The sequence below is a fragment of the Phocoena phocoena genome, chromosome 13, assembly GCF_963924675.1.
Source record: "Phocoena phocoena chromosome 13, mPhoPho1.1, whole genome shotgun sequence".
NCBI classification, from domain to species: Eukaryota; Metazoa; Chordata; class Mammalia; order Artiodactyla; family Phocoenidae; genus Phocoena; species Phocoena phocoena.
This window is the reverse complement of record NC_089231.1, coordinates 78,428,875-78,445,697: the sequence shown is the minus strand read 5'-3', so window position 1 is coordinate 78,445,697 and position 16,823 is coordinate 78,428,875. Positions and strand designations below refer to the sequence as shown.

The 16,823-nt window shown below is 42.1% G+C and overlaps 1 protein-coding gene across 2 annotated transcripts in view; it reads right to left on the bottom strand.

Moving 5' to 3' along the window:
• FBXW8 (F-box and WD repeat domain containing 8) overlaps positions 1-16,823 on the bottom strand; it is a 111,572-nt gene that overhangs the window by 56,504 nt on the left and 38,245 nt on the right. For both annotated transcript variants that reach the window (XM_065890210.1, XM_065890211.1), the window contains exon 5: positions 10,310-10,467. In XM_065890210.1, the coding sequence (XP_065746282.1) occupies positions 10,310-10,467 (158 nt within the window). The remainder of the gene's footprint in view (positions 1-10,309; positions 10,468-16,823) is intronic.

Below are 16,823 nucleotides of genomic sequence, written 5' to 3'. Positions count from 1 at the left end.
GCACACCGCCGCAAGGAGTGGCCCCCGCTCGCCGCAACTAAAGGGAGCCCAGGCGCAGCAGGGAAGACCCAATGCAGCCAAAAATGAATAAATAAAATAAATTTTTAAAAAAACCAAAAACTCCAAAGGAATCCGTAACATCACCACCACTTCTCCTGGATCAGGCCGGCACAGGGCCTGGGCTAGGACTAGCATTCAGTAAGTCTTAGCCTCCTTGTTCTTTTTCTTTTTAAAACTACTGTTTACTGCTAACAGGAAAATATGTCTGTCTTCAAAAATAGCTCCACTCATATGTTGAGTGATATAACTGTATAATATTTAGAAACCTGTGTAATTTAAAAGCAGTGCTGGTAACTACTGAAGCTGAGGGACAGGGATATGGGGGCTCATCAGACTATTCTTTCCACTTTTGCATATTTTGAATTTTCCATAATAAAACGGTTTTAAAAAATAATTTGAAAGGCTATCCCTAACAAAAGTAAAAACATATTAACTTGTATCTTACAAATGTTTTCAGTAGCTGCCCTGAAAACTAAGTGACTTCTCAATTAGGATGGATTTACAATGAAACTTCTAATGATAACACTAGAGGATTTTTACATCTATGTTCATGAGGACTATCAATCTGTAGTATACTTGTTATCATATATTAGTTATTATTTTTTCTTTAGTCTTGATAGGTACTGCTGGCCTCACAAGCTGAGTTGAGAAGTGTTCCTCTTCGTCTATTTTATGGAAGTGTGTAGAATAGGTATTATTTCTTCCTTAAGTGTCTGGTAGAATTCACCAGTAAAGCCATTTGGCTTGCAGTCTTCTTTGTGGAAACTTCTAAATTACAAATTCAATTTCTTTAATGGAAATATAGCTATTCATGTTTTACAGTTCTTATTAAGTGAACTTAGGTAGTTTGTTTTTCAAAAAATCAATTTATCCATTTTATCTAACTGGTTGAATTTACTGGCATAAAGTTGTTCAAAAGAGTTCACTGCAACTTTTTAATATCTATAGGATCTGTAGTGATGTCCCCTCTTACATTCCTGATGTTGGTAATTCATTTCTTTTCTCTTTTTGTCCTGATCAATCTGGTTAGGGTTTGTCAATTTGATCAAAATTTTCAAAGGAACAACTGCCCATTTCATTGATTTTCCTCTATTGTTTTTTTCTCTATTCTATTTCATTGATTTCTGCCCTTATCTTTATTACTTTAGTCCTTCCACTTATTTTGTTTAACTTTCTCTTCTGTTTCTAGTTTAAGGTGAAAAGCTATATTGTTAATTTGAGACTTTCTCTTTTCTAATATAAGCGCTTAATGCTATAAATTTCCCTCTAAGCATTGCCTTAGCTACATCCCATATACTGATATACTGTTTCTAATTTTCATTCAGTTCAAAATTTATGCATCGTGCTGTCATTAAAAATCAGTGTTCAATATATACGGAATCTAAAAAAATGGTTCTAATGAACCTGGGGCAGGACAGTAGTAAAGACGCAGACATAGAGAATGGACTTGAGGACACGGAGGGGGAAGGGTAAGCTGGGACAAAGTGAGAGAGTAGCACTGACATATATACAATACCAAATGTAAAATGTACAGCTAGTGGGAAGCAGCTGCAACATATAGGGAGATCAGCTCGGTGCTGTGTGACCACCAAGACGGGTGGGATAAGGAGGGTGGGAGGGAGATACAAGAGGGAGGGATATGGGGACATATGTATACATATAGCTGATTCACTTCGTTATACAGCAGAAACACAACATTGTAAAGCGATTATACTCCAGTAAAGACGTTAAAAAAAAATCAGTGTTCAATATACACTATGGAATATTAGCCATAAAAAGGAACGAAAATGAGTTATTTTTAGTGAGGTGGATGGACCTAGAGTCTCATACAGAGTGAAGTAAGTCAGGAAGAGAAAAACAAATACCGTATGCTAACGCATATATATGGAATCTGGAAAACTGGTACTGATGAACCTAGTGGTAGGGCAGGAATAAAGATGCAGACGTTGAGAATGGACTTGAGGATACAGTGGGGGAAGGGGAGGCTGGGACACAACGAGAGAGTAGCACTGACATATATACACTACCAAATGTAAAATAGATACCTAGTGGGACGCTACTGCATAGCAGAGGGAGATCAGCTCGGTGCTTTGTGATGACCTAGAGGGGTGGGATAGGGAGGGTGGGAGGGAGGCTCAAGAGGGAGGGATATGGGGATATATGTATGCATATAGCTGATTCACCTTCTTGCACAGCAGAAACTAACACAACATTGTAAAGCAATTATACTCCAATAAAGATGTATTAAAAAAAAATCAATGTTCAGTAAAACCACCCCCCAATTAACCAAAGGATTAACACCAAACCTTGTACCATAAATGCAATGTGCCACTGTTTCCTGCATGATAAAACTATTTCAAATTATTTTCACTAGTAACTTCAAAATTTTGTAGTTATCCTAGAAATTGATCATCTGCTAATGTGTGCCTAAAGCATGAGAACTTCCCTCTCCAGTGTTTCTTAAATTTGAGAGTTTGCAGACCTCTAAGAATTCATCTATGAATCACTCAGTGTGAAAAACAAAGCATTACAAGGCACACGGGTAATCACTTGGTGCCAACAGCCTATGACTATAAAATGCAAATTCAAATGAGATCTCACAGTATGGTTTAGTTACAAGGTCAAAAGATCCAGATTCCTTTTTAAAATTACCATAAAAATACACAGATTTAAAAAAACTTTCTGGGCTTCCCTGGTGGCGCAGTGGTTGAGCCAATGCAGGGGACACGGGTTCGAGCCCTGGCCTGGGAGGATCCCACATGCCACAGAGCAACTGGGCCCGTGAGCCACAACTGCTGAGCCTGAGCATCTGGAGCCTGTGCCCCGCAACAAGAGAGGCCGCGACAGTGAAAGGCCCCCGCACCGCGATGAAGAGTGGCCCCCGCTTGCCACGGAGAAAGCCCTCACACGAAACGAAGACCCAACACAGCCAAAAATAAATAAATAAATAATCAATCCTTCCCTCTACTAAAAAAAAAAAAATTTCCTAGAGATCTCACAACTCCCACCCACGATTTTATCTGTGGAATGCTACTTAAGGGACACTGAACTATTATTTAGTTACAATGCATATTCAGTCCAAAGCACATATAAGCAAGTGTAAAACAAATATAACTTCAAACTCCCCTCACTGAAGAATAGAAAAACTTTAAAAAAGCATTTTTATTCAGCAACTTCCTCCATCACATAAACATAGTCTCTATGGCTTTTCTATGAAACAAAATCTAACACCCTAGACCATTCCAGGTGGCAGTCAACTTTAAAGTTCAATGCCGTAAGAAATACTTCCTCAGTACTGAAAGAACCACCTCAGTTCAAAACTCTACATTTCAATTTTTAAATCCACTCTGAATATCTTTAAAATGTGAGCACTCTTACTGTTAAGAAAAAAGGACTCCATCTGGTATTTTTTTGGTTTTTATCAGAAAGTTGTTTCATATTGTTTTATCCACCAAGTGTCTGAATAAGACTCCTAAGACCTAAGGGTAGGTAACGGTTTCAGGCAAGAATTACTTATTGAAACTTTTAAGAGAAAAATGACCAGAAAAGGCAGGCCTTGACAAAACACAAAATTCTCCACAATCCACAGTCAGGTGTCCTAGCCATCTCCCAAGCAATGCATTAGTATGTTAATAATCCACTTCTGAAACACCAGGGGAGAGGAGGAGATTGAATATTACATTCAAAGGTTATGTTATTAAATTGAAATGTCATCATCAACATACAAATGAGAGACATAAACAAAACTATTGAAGAACTGATTTTTTATTAAACATAAAGTTACAAATAAAACTTTAGAAGCACCTAGTCTCTATAGCCGTCTAAAATATGGTCCTACTGTTCACTGCTAAAAAGAAGCTTGGAGAGACCCACTCCCATCCATTGTGTGCACGAGAGTAAATGAGAAATCATAGTCACTTCAGCCCAGGTCAGGCACAGCCCTGGACAATGGAGCATGCGTGCATTCAGACAATTGCACTAGGAGTGCTGCAGGAGTGGATAAGCCACTTTGCCTTGCTTGATGGCACCACAGAAAGACGACTGTTGGCTGTCCTATCTAGGCTTCCACATGCTAATGTGCACTAGGTCTTGTCTCTCCTCTCTCCGCTGAGGGGCACAAATAAGAACTTCTTTGCACCTAAGAAGTGTGTAATCTCATTTCTCACCGAAGAGTGAGTTTTCGTGACAAACTCTGAACAGGGAGCGGGTTTCGAGTATGCTGCCATTCCCCAATGCTGTGGCTCCAGGCCAAAGGCAGGCAAGCATGGAGCAGATGGAGTCCTGGCAAGGTCTGCACTGTCCCTGCATTAGTAGCATCTGCTCATTACTCAGAACCTTCGCCTGCTTTATCTAATGCTCCAGGAAAAGCATTTTGATTTGATTCATTTCGGTACGGTAACGTGCAACACAATTAGTGGTAAAATCAAACTGGAGGACGGCCAGTGCTGACAATCGGAAACAAGGCAGAAGAAATATGAGGCCAGTGGGTTGGAATTCAAAAACTCACAACTGTGGATCATCTTGCCAAATCTCAACACCCCAGGTGGGTGGTACAGTGTTCCTGCAGGGCCAGGAGGCTAAGAAGGACGTGGGGATGACTAACTTTTTCCCAAAGCAGTTTCTATCTCCCCCTCTGGACCTGACTCCTTCTGCGGAGAATATGTGTACAGACAGACCATCAAGGGGGTCTCAATGGCTACAGATCTTCCCTTTGGCACAAACAGGGAGCTGAAGTTCACTGGCTCATTTTATTATCTTATTCTTCTTTTCTGTGGGGCACAGTCACGAATTTCAGACCTCATGAGGTGAATTTCCTTTGTGCTAGCTATGGCACTGCCTAAGAAGCGCATGTTCCCTGCTCCTAGAAAGAAGCAATACAAAATGTGTGTTTGATTACTTCAACCTGTCTTTGGCCAGAAGTAGTTACTCAGGAGTATGTTGGTACAGATAGCACAGTGACAATCTGTTAAACTGAAGTAAGACCAAAGACAATGCTACCTGAGGTCTGGGGTAAGGTTGGAGGGGGGAATGAGAAGCTGTTGCTTATCTCAGAAAGTAACAATTCCCATCAGACTGGTAAAACAAGCTGAGTGAGAGAGGAGCAAGAAAACACAAGAGCTTTTATCAAAGAAACAATCCAAATACCAAAAGAAATTCAAGACAAAGCAAAGATTTCAGTGTAAATGATGCAGCCAAGGAAGTACTATAGATTTTACCCACAGAAGGGCAAAATGAAACCCAAAATAATAAGACAGACAAATGTGATGATGTAAGTGTAAACAACTAGACAGATCAACTGAACAGAATGTAACATCCAGAAACAGACAGAAATAGTAAGAGTTTCATATGCAAAAACTTGTAAAGGCAGCACCTCAAACCAGTGAAGTAGAGATGGGCTTTCTAATAAGAGATGCTGGAAAGATACAATCAGATTCATATACTATTCTAGGATGAACTCTATACTGGTCAAGATTCAAATATAAAGATAAGCCATAACGCTATCATCCAAAAGAACACAAATAACAAATGTTGGCGAGGATGTGGAGAAAAGGGAACCCTTATACACTGCTGGTGGGAATGTAAATTGGTGCAGCCACTGTGGAAAACAGTATGGAGGTTCCTCAAAAAACTAAAATTATAACTACCATATGACTAAGCAATTCCACTCCTGGGTATATATTTGAAAAAAATGAAAACGTTAATTTGAAAAGATACATGCACTCCAATCTTCATAGCAGCATTACTTACAATAGCCAAGATATGGAAGCAACCTAATTGCCCATTAACAGATGAATGGGTAAAGAAGATGTGATGTACACACACACACACACACACACACACACACACACACACACACACACTGGAATACTTCTCAGCCATAAAAAAGAATGGAATTTTGCCATTTGCAACAACACGGATGGACTTAGAGGGCATTATGGTAAGTGAAATAAGTCAGACAGAGAAAGACAGATACTGTATGATCTCACTTATATGTGGAATCTTAAAAATACAACAAACTAGCAAATACAACAAAAAAGCAGACTCACAGATACAGAGAATAAACTAGTGGTTACTACCGGGAGTAGGGGTTTAAGAGGCACAAACTACTATGTATAAAATAAATAAGCTACCAGGATATATTGTACAGCACAGGGAATACAGTCAATATTTTATAATAACTATAAATGGAGTACAACCTTTAAAAATTGTGAATCACTATGTTGTACACCTGAAATTTATATAGTATCATCTCAGTAAAAAAAAATTTTTATTAAAGCCCTAACAGTAACAGAAGAAAAAAGAATTACAAGTAGCAGGTACACATGTGAAAAAATTCAACCTCTCTCACACTAAGAGAAATGTAAGTTGAAACATTTGGATACCATTTCTTACCTATCAAAGTGACAAATACTGAACAGTTTGAAACATACTTTGCTGAGAAAATGGGCACAACTTCATACCCTGCTGGTTCGAGTGCAAAATAATATAAGCCCATTCGCATCGACCTTTTGACCCAGACATTTTTGTAGGAAATAATCCTTCCTGCATTCACATGAAATGTCTTACGTACAAGGCTTTTCACTATCACACTGTAATAGCAAAAGCATAACATAACTGTTCCTCAATAAAGGACTGTGTAAATAAACCACAGTGTGTGTACACAATGGAATACCATGAAAAAGGAGCATCTTCTCCATAAACTGACGTGGACAACGTTTCAAACTGTGTCATTAACGAGACGTAAGCATTCCCAGGTTTATTACAGCATTATTTACAATAGCCAAGATATGGATACAAGCCAAATGCCCATCAGTGGATGAATGGATAAAAAAGACGTGGTATACAGACACAATAAAACATTATTCAGCCATGAGAAAGAAGGAAATCCTGCCATTTTCAACAACGCGGATGGACTTTGAGCATATTATGCTAAGTGAGATAAGTCAGACAGAGAAAGACAAGAACTGTATGGTATCACCTACATGTGAAATCTAAAAAAGTCAAACCTGTTTAAAAAAATGGAGTAAAACGGTGGTTACGGGATGGGGGGGGGGCAGGAACAGGCGGGATAAGACTGATGGTGTTTAAAGGTACAAACTTGTAACAAGTGGTGAATAAACCACAGGGTTCTAATGTATAGTATAATGAATACAGATAACAATATTGTACTATAATTATGTAATGTGATAAATATCACTACAATGGCAGTCATATTACAGTATATAAATGTATCAAAGTAACACAGTGTACACCTTAAACTTACAAAATGTTACATGTCAAATTTATACAATTAAAAAAGATACGCCATTAAGTGAAAAAAAAACAAGGTATGGAATGATATAAAGTAGTACGCTATCTTTTGTTTAAAAAGGTTGGGGAGGGACTTCCCTGGTGGCGAAGTGGTTAAGAATCCGCCTGCCAATGCAGGGGACACAGGTTCGTTCCCTGGTCCAGGAAGATCCCACATGCTGCGGAGCAACTAAGCCCGTGCGCCACAACTACTGAAACCCACGCCCCTAGAGCCCGTGCTCTGCAACAAGAGAAACCACCGCAATGACAAGCCTGCACACCACAACGAAGAGTAGCCCCCATTCACCAAAACTAGAGAAAGCCCACGCGCAGCCAAGATGACCCAAAGCAGCCAAAAAAAGAAAAAAAGGGGGGCGGGGAGAGAATGTGAATAGATACTAATACTTACTTGTATTTACAATAAAGAAATACTGGAAGGATAGAAAACAAACTAAAAAATATGGTTGCTTTAGAATGGAGTGGACAAAAATGGGTAGAAGCAAGACTTTGCAATGCATAACTTTATATATTAGCTTGACCTTACATCCCTTAAAATGTATTACTTAGTCAAATGCATTAAATTACAAAATAAAACCCACTCATTTATGGATTAAAAAATTAAATTCACATACATAAATAACGACTGTCTAGAAAAATAAACCATAAACAAAGTCCATTGAAGAATAAGGGACAAATTGAAAAAATATTTAAAATCAATGACAAGGGTTATTTCCTTAGCCCTTTATTTTCAACTGCAGAAGGTAACAACCCAAAGAAAATGGGGAAACAATTTGCAGAGAAAGAAATACAAACACCTAAAAACACAATGAAAAGATGTTCATATATACTTATATAAAGAAAGGTAAACAAAAACAACAGTGAAATACCATGTCCACCTATCAGACAAGCATGAGGAAGCAGTCATTCTCATATACTTTTAGTGAGACTATAAACTAGTGAAACCTTTTTGGAGGGCAATCTGGCAGCATTTATCAAAACGTAAAGCATCTGTAGCCTCCAATCCGGTATTACTGGTAATTTACTCTGTGACTACACTTGCGTAAGTCCATCACGATACTTGTTCAAGGATATTGTTTTGCAGCACTGCTTTTCATAACGACAACAACAACAACCAATCCAAATGTGCATCGTTAAGGGCCCTAATAAATAAATTATAGTACAGCCACATAGTGCAATACTACACAAGCTGAAAAAGAACAGGTTTACCTATAAGTGCTAATATGGAAAGATCCCAAGATGTGTCATTAGGTGAAAAATCAACATGCAGAAGAGTACACAGAGTGGGACATACGTGTGAAACGTGAGAGGAACTAGGAGTAGGGGAGCAGGGAGGAACACTTCAACTTCTTTTTGTATACTTTTTAATATATTATCCTTTCGTGCTTTGAATTTTAACTACGAAATTTTTTTAAACCAAGTATTTAAAATACATTATGACAATTATTTGCCAAGTATTTACTGAAAAAAGAAGTTTCTCTAGCCTATCTACAAGGCTTCCTATTATTTCTGTGCAACGACAGGGATAAGGGTGACAACTACAATTCTAACCAACAAACTAAAACCGGCAGCACACTTGCACATCACCAAAAACTCTATTTTCAAGCTCACAAGATATGAGATGTGAGGGTGCAAAAAACTGAGATGCACCTCTTTATAAGTGTCTCTGTGGAGTTATTACATAAACAGCACTACATCCCTGGCATGGCCCAGAAGACACAACCAAAGTTCTCGATTTGCGACTGATGAATGATTCAACCTCAAGGAAATAACTTAGTCGGCTTCTCTGGACCTCAGTTTCCCGATCTGAAGAAGAATGTGTGTGTGGCAGGAAGAGGCTACTGGATGATTCTAAAACTGTATATGATTCTAACTTAAAAGTATTACAACTTCTGCATAGTTGTTTGAAAAAAACCTCATTGATAATTCGGCACATAGGAATCACACTCAAGCTGCTCTTATGTTATCTATCCAGGATGTTAACAAACATACACGAACTATGACATACCCCAGAAACAGCTTAGCTGAATTTCTAGAGGCTGAAAGGAAAATCCATCAATGGTGCCCAACTAATGTCAAACCAAAAAAACAGAGTTCATGTTAAAGTAATAAAATGAAAATATTTAATATTTCAGCTCTAATTTTTATTTCTTAAATGGCATATGGATATAAAATTCCCCATTAGGTCCTTTACTACAGTTTTGTCCCTCTGAGCTACCTCTGAAGATCTGCAACCACGCCATGACAGGAACGCTAACATCCTGCAATATCTTGTGATCCGGCTTTCCGGCAAGTGGGGAGGCAAAGCTTTTGGAGACTCAAACTTTACAACATAATGGAAGTTAGGCGCATGAGAGGTAGTATACAATATCACAGCCATCACAATTATTAGACTCTTCTCACCTAGTTCTGTAAATCTACAGCTGCCCACACACAAAAAGAATTCTTTTGGTCCCAGAGAGACAACGTATTACCATAAATTATCTCGTATGGTATGTAAGTGCCAGGAAAAGGTAGGCCCTGCCTACCTTTATTTTTCTATTTCCATATTTGTCAATAGATTATCTATGTCTATCCTCTTTTCACTCTTTCCTTTGGATCAAGCAGAGACGAAAGGAAAAGTAGGCCAAGTATATTTAACACCAAACAAGTTATTTGCTTAAGATGGCTTGGCCAGCCTTGTCTGGCTCTAAAACCTAGCCCTACAGTTCCAGTAGGAATTAAACACCAGTTTGAAAGGGCGCTGTGTTCCAATGCCTACTAATGCATTGAGGGTTATTGGCCAACTTCTTCACATAAAGGCAAGAATAAGGGTGTGTGTGTGAACATGTGTGTTCCCACATGTATGTACGGAGGGATTATGGGTGGAGCCGGCCACAGCTGCTTAATTTCTGTCAAGCTTTTTTTTTCCTTAACAGGGAGGAGGCTTGTGGTTACTTACCATCCTCATAAGCCGCTACCGCCAGCGAGCTGTTTATCCTCACAAAGGAGACATATGGCTGCATTCCAGGCTCATCCTCCTCATAGTCTGATTCCAGGAAGGGGGCTGTGTAGTCCCAGGTGCGGGTGTCCCACACCCTCACGTCCCCTGATGTATATCTGGAAAAGAAGGACACACTTGGTTCCAAATGGGGAGTGAAGAGCAGGGCCACCGTGGAGAGAATGGGGAAGCCTTAAAACGACAGAGGAGTCAGATCTAGCCGGTGTGGAGCCACTGCTGCAACACTGTTTACATGAGTCACTCCAACAAGAGGAAATGGCAACTCCGTAACAGAAAGGCCAAGAGCACGTTTCCTGTTCTCGTAGCACAATGGGGACAATTTCAAGTGAGAATACTGTAATAAAAAATTGGGTAGCAAGATCTCCTTGTTTTTCCTTTTTGACTATTATAACCAATCTGCTACCTTAAGTCCTCCCAGTAAAGGGATCACTAGCAGAAATGTGTAGAAGCCACGCTATTTATACACAGACGCACACACGTGAAAGACAGAAAGGGAACTGCTAAGGACTAATGGTCTTACAGGCACAAGCTTTCTAGTACTTCATCCATGCATCAGATTTGACTGATTAAAGTCCCTAAAGACTAATTGATTTGCTGAAACAATTAAATCTTGCCTTTAGCAGCCAGACAGTGCTGCCTTCTCATGAAAAGCTCTTGCCAACATGTATGACACACCCTGGTTTCGCCCGCTTAGAGGACAGGAGCGCTCACTCTCTCCGATTACACCTGCCACCGCAGCAAATGCCTCACTCCATCAACGCCAAGGCAGGGCCGGAACCTGCGCAGACACCAGGCCCCGAAGATAATGGAACGGCCAGATGATGAGGTGGTGCGCTGGCTGCCACTGAGGTGTCTACACTAAGTTCTTCACATCTGCTACAGGGGGTCTGATTCAACATGTAAAGCAACGGTGGGAAAGCACGTTAGAAACGGGGTAATGTATGTATATCGATGCTCCTCTCACTTCACCCCAGCTTCCACCTCCCCCCTCCGGTCCCGTGTCCTCAAGTCCATTCTCTATGTCTACGTCTTTATTCCCGCCCTGCCACTAGGTTCATCAGTACCTTTTTTTTTTTTAGATTTCATATATATGCGTTAGCGTACGGTATTTGTTTTTCTCTTTCTCTTATTTCACTCTGCATGACAGACTCTAGGTCCATCCACCTCACTACAAATAACTCAATTTTCTTTCTTTTGATGGCTGAGTACAGGGAGATCAGCTCGGTGCTTTGTGACGACCTAGAGGGAGGCTCAAGAGGGAGGGGATATGGGGATATATGTATGCATATGGCTGATTCACTCTGTTGTACAACAGAAACTAACATAGCATTGTGAAGCAATTATACTCCAATAAAGATTAAAAAAAAAAAAGAAACGGGGTGAGTCTCATGATGAACCCCCACAAACACAGAGACAGGCAGACAACCGTAAAGGTGTTCAGTCTTCCTGAGGCCAAGCCATAGTTTTCTTTGATCTCACATTACAAGTGTAGAATCGAACAAGATAACTCCAAGATTTATTTAATTACTTAAGTCTATGACATGATGCATCTATGAAGTGCTTATAGATGAATTTCTCATGCGAGGTTTCTTAATAAAGAAACTGGGAATATTCTGATTCAGGAATGCTTCATTTACTAAACGTAGCAGTGTTTCCCTCAAATTATTAGTTGACAGCAAATACGTACATTATGAATTCAAAGGCCATTCGGTCACACACATTCTCTAGGTTGGAGCACTGGACTCTCTCCCTGTAGGACAGTGACTGGAGAGTGTATGCGTAGAGTAAAGAGGCAAATAGGAGAGACGTGCTTTCTAAAACTGGACTGATGGGCCTCTGTTTGACCACTGATCCTCCAGTAAACAGAACCGCTCACTCCGTGAGTGTCATTACACCTGGCGATGCACAAGCAAAGGCATCTATCGATATCGCCACGGCCGCTGGCTCCCAGACCCTCCAGGCAGAGCTCCATATCACCTTCAATGAGGAAACCTCCATAAGAACACACACCGCACTGCACCAAAGCTACCAGGCTCACCCTGACACCCTAAAAATGACTCAAGCATTCCCTGCAATAAGGCCACATGCTTAGCAACAGAGACACTCAACAGAGATAACATGGTTGAATTTCTAGGCTGTGTATGATTATTAAATTCTTAAGGTTAAATTCTATGTGAAAGGAACCGGCCAATTCAGAAAAGAAGGGTAAGAAGGATGGCAACATCTTTCAGAAATACAGAGAAGGTAAGTGAAAGACAGAGGGAACTCAGGAGATCAGAGGACTCAGGAACTTTGAGAGAAAGAAGTATACAAACCAGGAAAACGTATGTCCTTTCCATCAGTCTTGGTCACTCTGTTTCTTATGACCTGCATATGGGACCACACCAGCCGTCTTCACATGGTCCTCTGAGGTGCCCCCTTAGTGGATACAGAGGACAGGATTTGGGTGGCCTGAGCGCCACCATCCGCAAGCTCCCTTTACACAAGGAGTTCCAAGGTAAAGCAACAACAACCAAACCAAAACTTGAAAAACTGCTGAACCACACAACCGTGAGCTATGAAATACAATGTGTCTCTCTCTTTCGGGGAAGAGGAAAGACGGAGGGCAGAGATCACACAGAGAGGAGCATCTTTTAACATCTAAAAGGCTCCTGACCAGCCTCTTCTTCCATGAGGTTGTCCCCTTCCCACTGCAATTCCACCCACCTAAAATTAAACACGTGCTCTCCTCAAAAAGCCTCAGCCCACAACCAGACTGGCCTGTTGCAAGTTCCTGATTCTGTCGGTGACAGCATCCATCCCAGGTCACTGGTACAAAACCGAGGGGCTCCTCCATACCTCCCTTCCCCGGCCACCCACACTGCTATACATGCGGTCAGCACGCCCTTCCTGCCCTTCTCGTTCCCCGTCTGCCACCGGGCCCCGCTCCCGCATCAGCTCCCGGCCGCCCCCACGGCAGCCTCCTCACTCCTGAGCCTCGCCCACCTGCAGCCAGCCCCGCACCAGCCAAGCCCTCAAAAATACCTGACTACGCGGATCTCTCTCCCTCTCTCCCTCTCCCTCCACACTAGACCCCGAGCCTTATCATCTACCATGACAGCAGCCTAGACTTTCCTCGAGTGGCAACTGTGTAAGTACGTGTGTAGTCATCTGACTGTTCGTCGTACGTGTGTAGTCATCTGACTGTTCGTCTCCCCTACGAACCCACAGGCTTCTAAGGTCAGGGGTTGGGTCTTGCTCACTGATGTTGATCCAGTGACCAGAACAGTAGAACTACGATAGTACTTAACACCTAGGGAGCCCTCTGTAAATCCTGAGGCTGTAAATCCACACTGAATGAAGCTTTAACTACCGGGCAGGCACTGAGAACTCTCCACAAACTGGCCTCCACCCCTCTTCCAGCCTCACTTTCTCCTCTTCCTTAGCATGAGCTGGCCTCTAGCCAGGCCTGCCGTTCACTGGCTTCCACACCATAGGTGTCTCTGCACCTTGGCTCCACCTTTCTGGAGCTCCTTCCCTCCCCATGAACCAGCTGGGTGGGTCAACCTTGGCTACACATTAGAGTCACCTGGGATGCTTTTAAAACTCCCAATACCCAAGGGCACACCAGATCAATGAAATCTGAATCTCTAGGGGTGGAACCAGACAACAGTGTTTCCCAACGTGCCACCAAGATTGAGAACAACCTACCTCACTCAAGCCCACCAACATCTCAAGGCCTAGCCCAGGCCCTCCTCCTCCATGAAGCCTCTCTGACTCAACTACTGCGCCCTTGGACCTGAAGAAATGGCGTTCACTGCTATATCCCACGTCTCCTCACCCTGACCGTGAAGTCCTCGTGAACACCCTACCTCAATGCCACAGCCTCCATCACAGTGCCTTACACACAGCTGAAAGAAGGGGGTCCCCAGCTGCTTTGAGTGGCATCTCCTTTCTGCTGCCCACCTTCTAGTGCTAATGATCAGTGAAACACCCGGAATGCGTGCATTGAGATGCATCAGACTTCTTGCATTTACTTCCAAACTGATTAAAACCTCTCTATAAAACACGGAAGAAGCTAAATTATTTTGGTAAACATGAAATTTTCCATATATATCCGTTTAAATCAACTCCATTCTTCATGGCCAAAAAGCATGATAATAGCATAAATGCTGCAAAACAACTCACAAGGCAAATATAAAAGACTCGGTGTCTCCTTTATGATGGGAAAAGAGAATAAATATCCCATTTCAGCAGGTACTACACGATGACTCGGCAACAGGCTCTAAAATCTAACACATGAAAGCAACCACAGCAGTGGTGCTCAGACTGTGTTAATGAACTCGCGCTAAAGAAACAGACATTTTCATGAGGGTAGAACACTGGTTGGGGCAGAGGGACCTGGACCAAACTCTAAATGTGATCTAAAAGCGCTTAATAACGTTGGCCAGGAGAAGCAAGAACAGATAGGAAAGGGAGGTAGGGAAAAGGGCTGATTTTTCTCCAGAGCTCCAGATGTCTTTATGGCTGCCTAATGACAATTACACTCAACCAATTAAGACACCACTATGACAGTTGCATTGTCAGTAAGCCTTTGGACCCCAATGTTGATGGCTCTCTAATTAGTGTCTGTGCAAAGTACAACTGCGACTAATATATTAGCTGATGTAAGAACACTAAAGAAAAACTAAGGAAGAAAGAAGCCTTTTCCAAACAAGTAAGGACATCCCGGGCCACGGCACGGACCAGTGAAGCTGTATGCTTTTCCCAGTCTTTTTTTATGCTTGGCAACATTGAGTTTACCTCCAAATAAATAGGTCAGAGACCACAGCTGATTTTTTGTTGAAAGAATGGGAATAGAGCCTCTTTCAAGCTCTGCACACCAGAGCAACTGCCAATTTAAAATGATTTACCACGGAAGAGCTTTCATTAACTAGTACATTTCCAATAAGCAGACTGCTTATTTGGACTAGGAGACCTGAAGAAAATGGAAGAAGTGCTGTACAGCTGTAAACAACCTTGAACCTTTCTCCTCCTCTAAGGAGCCAAGCAGGTGGGAGCTGTGGGGGGATGGTTCCATTTTGCTTCCAGCTGCCAGTGATTTGCTAAAAAAATTTTTTTCAAGGCTCTTCACAACAACCTGGGGCACTGTTTTAAGAATCTGGTAGTCAGGTTAAGTGACTTACCCAAGGTCACAAGAAACATTTTAATGGCACAGCTGGGGTCAAACCGGGTCCCCAGGCTTTTCTCTAACTGCTGCTTTAGCCAACAAGTCACTCTGCCTCCTCCGATGAGTGTCTGTAAACACATACGGCTTTTAAGAACCATCCCCATTTAAGTGCAATATAAGGAATTTACTGTTTTCAATACTGTGACTCAGGCTTGCCGGACATAGCCCCTGACCCTAACTCATCAATTCTACCACTACAGCTCAACTGGAAGGCAAGAAGCCAACAACAAAAAAGCTCAGTATGCTGGCAAGGGGCGTGGGACTGGGCAGATGCAAAGGTGCCGCCTACACATGCTTCACAGGTGATGTGGGAGCACATGTGGGATGGCTGGTAAAACTTCACCCTCTACAGGACCACAGTCACACAGCCACCCCCAAAGTCACAAGTCTATTCTGATCAAGTACTCACAGCAGCCAAAAGGAGCCTTGTTATGAGGCCTTAGGCCAGGAACAGCAAATGGTTTCATTTGTGTGTCAAATCCAATAAATCTGTAGTGGCTGCCTACAGCCCTGTGTTGAGAAGGATTCTGAAGCTGTATTCCATCCAACTCACCAGAAAAATAAATGCTGTAACGGATTTTTCATGCCCACCATTGGTTTGGGAGTGAGGAGCCACGGAATCTACGCAAGTTACTTGCGTCCTTACTCCATACAAAACTCTGCCTGGGGACTTCCCTGGTGGCCCAGTGGGTAAGACTCCACGCTCCCAACGCAGGGGGCCCGGGTTCGATCCCTGGTCGGGGAACTAGGTGCCGAATGCCACAGCTAAAGGAGGCTGCGTGCCGCAACTAAGACCTGGTGCAGCCAAATAAATAAATAAAAACTCTGCCTGGCCAACTCCTAGTCATCCCTTCCAGACTCAACTGAGAAGTCACTTCTCAGGAGAAACCCTGCCTGACTTGGAGCCTACACTAGGTGCCTCTCCCCAGTGTGTTAGGGTGCCCGCTCTTCCCCTACCCTAACCTCTCTCACACTGTCCTGTAACCACCTGTAACTGGATCCCTTTGGCCTATGAGCAAGGGATGTGTACCCCTCCCCTCAGCAAGGAAAGCAAGGGATGTGTACCCCTCCCCTCAACAAGGAATGTGTCTGCAGTATTCATCTGTGCTTAGTACATACTGAATGAACGATTCTGACTTAAACTCAGAAGATGGAAGTGGTTTAAAGCCTACAAAGCAATTAGGCAGAGGCCCCTACAAGTGCAGTACCCACATTTCAAGAAATGTTCATTATGCCCTTAACATG